Source organism: Ovis canadensis, chromosome 22 (assembly GCF_042477335.2).
Source record: "Ovis canadensis isolate MfBH-ARS-UI-01 breed Bighorn chromosome 22, ARS-UI_OviCan_v2, whole genome shotgun sequence".
Taxonomy (NCBI): Eukaryota; Metazoa; Chordata; class Mammalia; order Artiodactyla; family Bovidae; genus Ovis; species Ovis canadensis.
In genome coordinates, this window is record NC_091266.1 from 66,939,665 (window position 1) to 66,950,135 (window position 10,471).

Below are 10,471 nucleotides of genomic sequence, written 5' to 3' on the forward strand. Positions count from 1 at the left end.
CCCCAGCAGAGCCTGATCTCACCGTCCCTTTGCGCCTGCTTCCTTGCTCTCCGTGCGAGGGCGACCCCATCATCCAGCACCTTCAACGACTTACCCTGGCGTTCTGGCCCCATGTGAGCCGCTCTGCGACCCTCTGCCGAGGGGGATGAGGCTGCACCCCGGCCTGCCTGCTGCGTGTACTGTGAGGGGCTGGAGAGGCGGCAGCGGTTCTGATACATGACAAGACCCTCACAGACGTGCCTGAGGTGAAGTGCAAGGGTTCACGCAGAGAAAGTGTGCCGCACTGTCGTCACGACGGCGACACGGGAACCTGGGCACGGTCTCAACACGCTACGCCACCTGAGCAAGCAGATCACAATGGACACACGCCATGAAAGACGTCAGGGCCACTGAAGAGAATGCGAGCAGGAATCATGTTCAGCCATGGAAAGAAATGGACTGTTACTGTTACAACCTGGGTGGACTTTGGAAATATTATATTCAATTTGCAACAGAAAGAAAGTGCAGTAAAGGTCCCCAGGACCCGGGGGGCAGGCGGGGGGCCAGGCAGGGAGTCAGTGTTGTGGCGTAGTTTCTGTTTGGGGCGATGAAGCCGCACGGAGGCAGATGAGAACGCTGAGCGCACCGCTGCCAGGCGTACATTTAAAAACGGATAAACAGCAAGCTTTCTGTTATCTATTTTAGAACGAAAAAGAATCACAGTCATGAAAGAACAGGGTGCGTTTGTGCGAAAGAAGCAGAAATGTTCATTTTCATACAAAGAAAACCGAGTTTCACACGTGAGCGCATGGGCACAGAAAATCGTAAGAGCCAGGCAGTCCCCCTCGCACGAGGATGGGGCCTTCGCGGACCCTGTTCTGTTTGAATGCTGTTGCTTAGAATGACAGACGAAAGTGTTTAAAAAGTGATGGAACACCGAAGAATAGAAACGACCAACAAAAGGCCTAATGTGACCTGAGGTCTGTCAGTCAAGAGCATGTCTCTCTAGAGACCCAGCAACAAGGCCTTCACTCTGAGTGGCCATGTCCACCGCTGCAAACGACACAGTGGCCGAGCCGGGGCCCCGTGACCACTGGGTGAAGGCCGCCTGCCCCCCGCAGGCTGTGAGCCCACACCACCCCGCAGAGCTGGAGGGAAGCCACGTGTCACCGACATTGCGCACAAGACAGAAGCATTGATCAGCTTCTGAAGCTGCTCGTCCTCTCGGATGGGGGGCCGAGGCAGAGGCCGCCGGCTGTCACTGGTCTTTGAAGTTGGCCTTTCTCTTCTCCACAAATGCGGCCATCCCTTCCTTCCGGTCTTCCTGTGAGGAGGAGAAGCAGGGGTGGACGGTGACTATTCCCGAGGCTAGGCCTGCTCACTGCCTGCCGGCTCCTCCCGCCCTCAGCCGTCCTCACCCACAGGCTCTGTGGGGGGGTCACCTCAAGGGTGAATGACCCAAGTCCCTGACCAGCGAGGGCGGGCCCGGGAATGGGTATTTTCACAGTAAACACCCCTGCCCTGCCGTGGTGACCGTCCTTTGGGGGCCACTAACCTTTGAGTGGAATACACCCTCATCTAGAGAGAGCCTCAGGTCCATGCGCTTGGTCACTCAAATCATGACCTGGGTCCAGTCGTGGCCTGTGCCACGTGGTGTCCCAAGGGTTAGGGAACAGGACACAAGGAAAGGCTTTGCCTCGGCCCTCCTTCCTCACACACGCACACACACACGCGCTCACAACACAGGAATCCTCGCACACACACATGCACACACACAGAAGCGTACACAGGCAGTACTCACACACACGCACACACATACCACACGCATGTGCTCACACCACACGACTACTCACACACACGCATGCGCTCACACCACACGTGTGCACTCACAGTACATGCATGCACTCACACGTGCACACACACGTGCATGCAAGGCACTCACAGTACATACATGCACTCACACCACACACATGGACACACACCACACAAATCCTCATACTACACGCACACACTCACACATGTGCACACACATGCATGCACTCAGGTCACAACACACACTCACATACAAGTACACACACATGGACTCACATGACACATGCACCCCCACACACGTGCACACAATGCACTCATAGTACGTGCATGCACTCACACCACACGCATGCACACACCACACGCGTGCACTCAGTACACACACACACTCACATGTACACACACATGCACACACACAAATCTGCGCCTCAAGAACCAAAGTCACTTTAATTTCTTTCATGAAACACCTATTTATGATTTTCTGATAGTAAGAGATGAATTTTAGTGACTATTAAAAGAATGACTTCCTTCAAGTTACTAGCAGATACCCTAGAAAATAATGTGCCAAGGTTTCAAATTATAGTGTTAAAATGTATTTGATCCCCATTCCAAATAACTGGAACGATCTAGGAAGACCATGGGTAAATAGATTGCCTTTTAAACACAGGAACTGCTATTTAAGTGTGCAACTCCTAAGATCTTTTGTTGTCAGGAAGCATTTAACAGGAGGCTTGCTATGCGCTGTTTCGGATCTGTCAGGAATTCTCTGTTCCTCAGGAATTAAGAGGAGAGGCAAGCCTCTCCTGGGGGCTGAGGAATCCAGGCATTTCCTTCGTTAGTTTTTCTATATGGTGATAAGCACCCTCTTCCTCCTTGTGAACCATTCAGTAAAAGTGATTGTTTACAACCCTCTCTCTCTTTAATATGGGTCACCTATGTTTTGTAAGTCTGGAATTTAATCTTTACCTTTGCTGAGAATAACTACCTTGTAAGACGGTATATATGCCCCAGCATGCTGATTGAAACACCTTTGCCCCATCAGAGCTCTGGTCCCCATGTCTTTATCTCTCTTTCTCTCTCTCTCTCTCAGGCTATTTCTTTGGAGCACAGAGGCCCTCTGAGCTCACTTTCCTGCCCTGGCTTCCAAGACCCTCTCGAGAAGGTGCTCTGCGCCTTCACCCCATCGAGAGGGCGCCTGAGGCCTCCGTGAACAGAGCAAGCCCCTTGCCAGGGGCTTTATTGGCTTTCCGTGTAAACCAAGGAATATCAGCCTCTCTCCCCCTTACTTTCTTATTGTCGACTCTGGACCACCAGGTTCTGGTCCATTAAAGGACCTCGACATCCTGCAATATGGAATCAGTGTAGACACCTTGCACTTCGAGCTTCTACGTGCTGCGCTGTGTCATCTGCTCAGTCGTGCTCAGCTCTGTGCGGCCCCACGGACTGTGGCCCGCCAGGCTCCCCCGTCCCTGGGATTCTCCAGGCAAGAACGCTGGAGTGGGCTGCCATTCCCCTCTCCAGGGGATATTACTGACTCAGGGACTGAACCCAGGTCTCCCGCACTGCAGTGGATTCTTTATGGTCTGAGCCACCAGGGAAGCCCCATTTATTTGCAAATGTCACTGCCCAGCTACAGAGAGGCTATGAGCTCTGACCAGAGAGAAATGGTGATAAAATCTACAAGCAAATTCCAGAACTTTCACGGCTGGACCATGTGATTTCCCGCATGAACGAGGCTACTCACGGTGGCAAAAGTTGAGTAGAAGAGCTTCTTCTCCAATTTAACGCCCTCTGCTAATGTCATTTCAAAAGCTGAAAAAGGAAACCCTGCAGTGAGGAGCTGAGACACAGACTTGGGAGTGCAGCACTTTCTCCAGAGGCAGGAACCAGCCTGGGGACCGACGTGCACTCTGATGTCATGGGATTAAAGTGTAGCCTCCCTCTCCAGGGTGTCGCCTCGGCTGCAGCCCAGTGAACAGCTGCTCCCGGGCTCCCCTGTGTCCTGTGTGGGGACCGGCGTGGAAGGTGGGATGGAAAACTGTCCAGTCACAAGGGGGCTGAGGAAGCCCAGGAATGTGGACTCTAGAAGCACGACAAATAAGTACGGACGACACCGAAAACGGAGGTGTGGGCAGAACGGAGCGAGGCCCAGGTTAAGTCTGCAGCAGAGGCGAGGGGGCGCGAGGCTCATGGAAGATTTTGCGGCAGCATCTGCAGCCAGGTCCCGTGACCAGCGCCAGGCGGTGACAGGTGCCCCGGGCCTCACCACGCGCTCCATGCACTTACGGGTGAGCCCAGGGAGCGGAGCCAGGGTCGGGGCAGCGTGGCCCTCCAGGGACACTCACTGCCCTCACAAGCGGAACAAGCAAAGGGACAGCCTCACTCCAATGCTGAGACGAAATCACCGTGTTAACATGTAAGCGATTCTCAAGAGGGGTGGTCAGAGCTGCTCTGCTGGTCAGGAGTGGCTGCTGAGCCCAGACCCTCAGCCAGGAGGGCAGAGCTGCCCCTGGCTCACCCCTGGACAGTCAGGCGCAGCTGCAGCAGAGAGGAACTTCTTCCTCCCAGGTTCTGCAGGGGACCCTTGCCCCTTGCTCGCCAGCACTGGCCCCCAGGCTGGCCCAGTTCTCAGGTCCTGCTTCCAAGGGGAGCTCAGACCAGTTCAACAGAATTTGTGAGCAAGCAGCTAGAGACTAGAACGCAACAAAGAGCCAAAATCGAAATACTGAGAACCCTAACAATTTCTGTCCAGATCAATTGAGACGCACAGTTCAGACCCCAACTGTCAAGTCTTGCGACTGCCCCGTGCGGCCTCCCCTCCCTCCCCTCCCCTCTACCTGCGTTCACCGACTCTTTGGCCATCGCTGTTACAATCTTAGAGTTGCTGGCAATTTTTTCTGCACATTGGATGGCTTCTTCAACCACTGTCTCAACAGGAAAAACTTTGCTTACAAGACCTACAACACAAAAAGGTAAGCAGCATGTGGAAACAGCCGGTCCTAGTTCTCTGTCATAGCGTAGGCCTCCACCAGACATAGGCAAGGGTCCTCAGCGAGCCCTGGTGGGGCTGCCACCCTTGGCTGTCGAGGTTACGGGGCTCTTACAGCCAAAGGTCACTGAGGGGCCCGGAGCGGGCCTGCCTGCAGGGTCTTGGAGACCCCCCACCGTTCACGTAGGTTCTGAGAAGTGTGACGGTCTCACTGTTAGTCTTTAATCCACGTGGACATCTGAGCCACTCTGCTGTGCGTGGTGGTATTTCAAACAGACACAGGCAGTGAGTATCCTGGACTCGCAGGACGCCAGAAAGCTCTGTGCTAATCACTGTGGGAGTCCCTGGGTGAGGCCCTCCCCTCTCCACTCAGCTCCCAAGGGGGCAACTCCATGGGGTGGCCCCAGCCTATACCTGCTTGCTTGGCATCCTGGGCTGAGATCCGGTCACCAGTGAGGACCATCTCCATGGCCAGCGACTTTCCGACGGCACGGGTCAGTCTCTGGGTGCCCCCTGCACCTGCAGGGGCAGAGGGCTGCTGGGCATGCCGCGCTGTGGCCAAGAAGCCACAGACAGGCTGCTGGCAAGTGTCTAGGGCCTGAAGACCTACAGCACTCGGCTGGGGGTGGGCAGAACTGGGAGAGACCCAGACATCACAGGGGAACCTCCTTCCCACAATCACTCAGGCCTCTGCCTCGTGCCCTGGGGCCCTTGTACCAGCGCCTCTCGTGCAGGAGTCAGACTCTGGATGGATGCCTGGAGCTCGCAGACCTTGATCTGACCCACCCTGGGGGGCAGCTGGGGGCAGCCTCCGATCACAACTGGCTCTGCTCGCAGAGTGGGACGGGGGCAAGGCTCCTGCCTCACGGGCCTGGGGATGTGCTCCTCTCCCAGGCTCTTCGGGTATCTAGCCCTACGTGGACTTCGCCTCCACGGGCCCTGCCCCCGCCCACTCAACAGCCTCTGACTGGAAAGACTGGTCTGCCCGTTCACCTGCCCACAGTGAACCCCAGGGCTGCCAGGGCGAGGCGAGTGGCCACCTGAGGGAGGCACCCACGGTCCAGCAGACTCGAGCGCTACCTCAGCACGGTGGGGACCTTGGGCATTGGGACAGGGAGAGCCTGGCGGTCCCCTCAGCTGACCCCACCCTGCCCACTGCCTGGCCCGCTGGCCTGGGAGAGACGCTGGGCTCCCGGCTCTACACTCGAGGTAGAGACTTTGTGGGGAAACAGCCTGTAGCTCTCGTCAGGTGGGCCGAGGGGCAGAGGCATCACTGTTGGCCTGCCGCTCCTGTCGCCCTCCCGCGGGGGATGTGCTTCCCTGCTCTGAACCTGCTGAGGCCACGGGTCTCGCTCTGGCCACTGGAACAGGAGCCCTCGGTGCTGGCCCGTGGTCTCCGTGTTTCCTTCTCCGAGCTGCTGACCTACAAGGACCCATCCTGGACGCTCAGCAGCAAGAGTCACTGCGGCCGGAAGCCAGAGTGAGGCCAGTCCAGAGGGGCTGGCAGGGCCCCAGGCCCCCAGGCCCCGCCCACCCCACGGGGAAGGTAGCGCAGCCAGGCTTACAGGACAGTCCCACTCTTTCTGTCTGACGCAGAGACAGCCCAGATGCCTGGCAGAGGGCAGATTTGGGGTGATGACTTGAAGAGCTGACTCGAGAGCCTTTACCTGGGATGGTTCCTATTAGAATCTCCGGCTGCCCAAACTGGGCTTTCTCCCCAGCATAAATGATGTCACACATCATAGCAAGTTCACAGCCGCCCCCGAGCTGCAAAACAAGAGGCACCGCAAGAGGACCCCAGTTACGATCACTGTTTGCTCATTAAACTTTCTATAAAAAGGAACGCAGTCTGGGGTACAGCAGACGTCCACACAGAGATGGCAAGTCAGGTAACTGCCTCCATAAGCCACATGCACAGCCGATGCTGTGAGGCTTTCTGGCAAAGGCCAGACAGCACATGCCTTTGGCCTTGCGCGTCCTACAGTGTCTGCTGTGGCCACTCCGCTTGGCTGAGGGAGCTGAAAGGCAGCCAAGAGCGGGGAGAACTGAGAGGCTGCTGCGTTCCACTACACTCTGCCCGCTGACCCGCTCACCCCAAGGAAGCTTTACTAAGGAACTGTGAGTTGAAAGGTCCTTCTCACTTCTGCACAGGCCACAACCAGCCCCAGAGCCTCTGAGCCATCCAGGTGCCTGCAGGAGACCCCGACACCAAATGGGGCACCCAGCGCTTTCACGGGCAGCAGAAGGAGCTAATTTATAAGGCAGTGCAGGTTGGAAAGTCATCAAACTGCACAGAAAACCAACACATGTGCCCTTAACCTTACAGAGGGGAGGCAGCTCCTGGGGAGCCTTAGGGACCATGCTGAAGACTAGGGGCTTTACTAACAGGGGAATCCAAAGGCCAGGAGCTGAACCCCCTCCCACAGAGCAGATGCTAAAAGCTTTACAGGTCTTGCCTCTCTCGTTATCACCGAGAATGAGACACAGCCTCCTCCGAATAAAAACCGGTGCTACTCTGTTTATAATAGCCAGGACATGGAAACAACCTAGATGTCCATCAGCAGATGAATGGATAAGAAAGCTGTGGTACATATACACAATGGAGTATTACTCAGCCGTTAAAAAGAATTCATTTGAATCAGTTCTGATGAGATGGATGAAACTGGAGCCAATTATACAGAGTGAAGTAAGCCAGAAAGAAAAACACCAATACAGTATACTAACACATATATATGGAATTTAGGAAGATGGCAATGACGACCCTGTATGCAAGACAGGGAAAGAGACACAGATGTGTATAACGGACTTTTGGACTCAGAGGGAGAGGGAGAGGGTGGGATGATTTGGGAGAATGACATTCTAACATGTATACTATCATGTGAATTGAATCGCCAGTCTATGTCTGACGCAGGATGCAGCATGCTTGGGGCTGGTGCATGGGGATGACCCAGAAAGATGTTATGGGAAGGGAGGTGGGAGGGGGGTTCATGTTTGGGAATGCATGTAAGAATTAAAGATTTTAAAATTTAAAAAATAAAAAACTAAAAAAAAAAACAAAAAAAACCGGTGCTACTGTACAAACACAGTTCCTTCGGGCGCTCTGAGTGCAAGGAGGTGGCGGGGGGTGGGGGTGGGGACACTCACGGCATAGCCATTGACAGCAGCTATGATCGGCTTCTTGACACGTGTGAGTTGGTCCCAGTGGCTCAAAAACCCGCCAGAGTAACAGTCCTGGAACGTGTGGCTCTGCATTTCCTTGATGTCGGCTCCAGCTGGGTGGTGGGAAATGACCTTCCAGTTACCAGAGGCAACTGCTGAGTGTCCAGGGGTAAGCACTGGGCTCTGGGGGAGGCCACATGGACACACAGCTGGGCCGGGGGCACGGTGACGGCGGCGACGCAGAGGGACGCGGCCAGGAAACAGCAGGAGGGGCTCAGGGGAAGCGGGCTCACTCGCATCCCTCTCGCCCGAGACCCGCCTGCCTCTGAGCAGGCTGACTGTGCTGGCAGGGCACGCTCAACATTAATCAGAGAGCCTCCTCCAAGCAGCTCAGGGTTTGGTCTACCTTATGTAAATAAATCCTCAAGTTGCAGAACCTGCCTGATGCCTTCATGGAGGTATAAGGCAGCCTGCCACGCCACAGGTGGGATCACATACCTCATGTTGAGCAGCTCACCTGCAAATGCCTTCACCCCGCCTGTGAGGACAACGGCCCCCACGGCTGGGTCTTCCTCGAAGGCCTGCAGTGCCTGGTTGAGCTCCGCGATCAGGCCATTGCAGAGCGCATTGAGGGCCTTGGGGCGGTTCAGCTGGATCAACCCCACGTTGCTGTTCTTTCCCTTCTTTGCTGTGATGATGTACTCAAAGGCTGCCCCTGGGAAGAAACGGGAAACCGGGATTTCCACTAACAGAGGCATCAAACTGGGGGATGCATTCTGCCACGGCACAGGGCGATCCCGACGCCTGAGGGCCCCGCCCAGTCCCTGGTGCTGCAGCTCACGCTGCATGGGGGCTTCTGCAGGCCCTCTGCTTTCACAGAGGCTGGAACGCTTCCCTATGTTAAGACAGCCCCAGCAATGGCCAGCAGCCTTCCTTCTGAATGCTTTGGTTGGCATCGCCCTGAACCTGTGCTGCAGATGCCAGGCATCATGTAGAAACAAGAGATGAGGAAACTCTCTCTTTAAACAGATGCCAACTGGGTGAGTGACGTGCACACAGGCAAAGGGCCACTGCCAGACAGCAGGGGCACCCTGCTCAGGCCTGGGAGCCAGAATGACCTGGCGGGGGAAGCTTAACCAAGGCAGCTGCCTCCTTGAACGGGGTACCTACCCGGTGGGCTTGCTGGGGAGTGACTGAAATCACCCATGTGTGGGCAGCATCCCCCACACCCCACATACAAGCCCCCAAAAAGACGGCTAGGGACAAGCCAGGGTGCAGAAGCAGGTGGTCAGAAGGGACTCGGGGAGCATCAACACCAGGTAACAGCTAGAGTAAGCGGACACACAGGTGAAGGAAGAGGCTGCAGAGACTCGCTCCCAGAGATGTGGCCAGAGTTCCTGGGAAATTCGGGGTGGTGGAGGGGCGGTGGGGGGGGGGGTGCCCGGCTGCCGGGGGTGGGGCAGGCAGACTCTGAAGGGAGGAGCAGTGGACCCGGGGAGGCTGGGCAGGAGGCACCACAGGACAGCACGCGCGACCCCTTCCGACGGCAGATGCGCGGACCGCGCGTCCTCCGAAGTCTGAGGGCTTTCACAGAGGTCTTGCTGAAGTGGCCAGAAGTCTTGGCACTCAGCCCCGAGTCCCCGGGGTCGAGACGCTAGTGACCCCAGGGCTCCGCGCGCTCAGGAAGGAGGTGCTGGGCGGGGGAGTCAGGCCGGACGCTCCCCGGCAGGGGCGCGGTGCGGCCCAGGGGCCCCGGCCCAGGAAGAGGCCCGGGGACCCCAAGCACAGCCCGCCCCCGCGGCCCCGCACTCACTCGAGGCGAAGGAGCGCTGCACCGGGCAGAAGAGCCAGGGCCGCAGCGGGGCGCGGACGCAGGGCAGCAGGGCACGTAAGGCGGCCATGGCGCTCGCGTGGACGACTGTGCCCTCCACCCGCGCGCGCGGAGAGCCCGCCCCGCGGAGCCGCCCCGCGGAGCCGCCCCCCGGCAGCGCCAGTCAGGGCCCGCCCCGCCCACCGGCCCGGGTCGCGAGACCACGCAGGTGTCGCGAGACCACGCCAGGCGGCGGAAGTGGGCGGGGCGACGGGCCGGCGGTTTAGGGAGGAGGGGGCGGAAGAAGGGTTCAGGAGGAGGGGCGGAGGCGGCACAGGGCTGGGGGACGGCTTTGGAGTTCAGGTCCTGGTCTTTCTCCCGCCTGTGCCGCCCCAACCTGTAGGAACTGTTGACTAAAAAGATGCACGATGTGAGAGTGTCAAGTTAAGTTTATTTGCGGCAAAATGAAGACTGCAGCTGGGGAGACTACCTCAGAGAGCTCTGAGGGATTGTTGCGGACAGGCAGCGGGCGAAGGCCGATATCAGATTTTGGTGAACGGGGAGGTCGCTGCGATCAAGTGCTTACTTTACAAACGGTTTTCTGTTAGTCATGAAGAGCTGATGTCAGGGTGAAGGGATTTAGTGCTTTTCTAGATATGAAGAGATGGAAGGACTGGGGTCATGAAATCAGTGTCTGAAAATATCTGTCTAAAGACCTGTTAGAC

General features: G+C 56.8%; 1 protein-coding gene across 1 annotated transcript; it reads right to left on the bottom strand.

Moving 5' to 3' along the window:
- Positions 1-459: 459 nt before the first annotated feature.
- Positions 460-10,006, bottom strand: ECHS1 (enoyl-CoA hydratase, short chain 1). Its single transcript, XM_069567395.1, has 8 exons — positions 9,750-10,006; positions 8,454-8,651; positions 7,922-8,049; positions 6,445-6,544; positions 5,192-5,296; positions 4,626-4,745; positions 3,533-3,600; positions 460-1,303 (listed from the first exon to the last, which is right to left on the bottom strand). The coding sequence occupies exons 1-8, from the start codon at positions 9,835-9,837 to the stop codon at positions 1,238-1,240; spliced, it is 873 nt and encodes a 290-aa protein (XP_069423496.1). The 5' UTR covers positions 9,838-10,006; the 3' UTR covers positions 460-1,237.
- Between the last annotated feature and the right edge of the window lie 465 nt (positions 10,007-10,471).

Bases quoted from the DNA above. Each gene is read 5' to 3' on its own strand.
- ECHS1 (XM_069567395.1), bottom strand. From the start codon at position 9,837: ATGGCCGCCTTACGTGCCCTGCTGCCCTGCGTCCGCGCCCCGCTGCGG. The intron at 8,652-9,749 runs GTGAGTGCGGGG...GTTTCTTCCCAG, and splicing joins GCAGCGCTCCTTCGCCTCGA to GGGCAGCCTTTGAGTACATC. The intron at 3,601-4,625 runs GTAGAGGGGAGG...TTCCTTTTTCAG, and splicing joins CAAAGAGTCGGTGAACGCAG to CTTTTGAAATGACATTAGCA.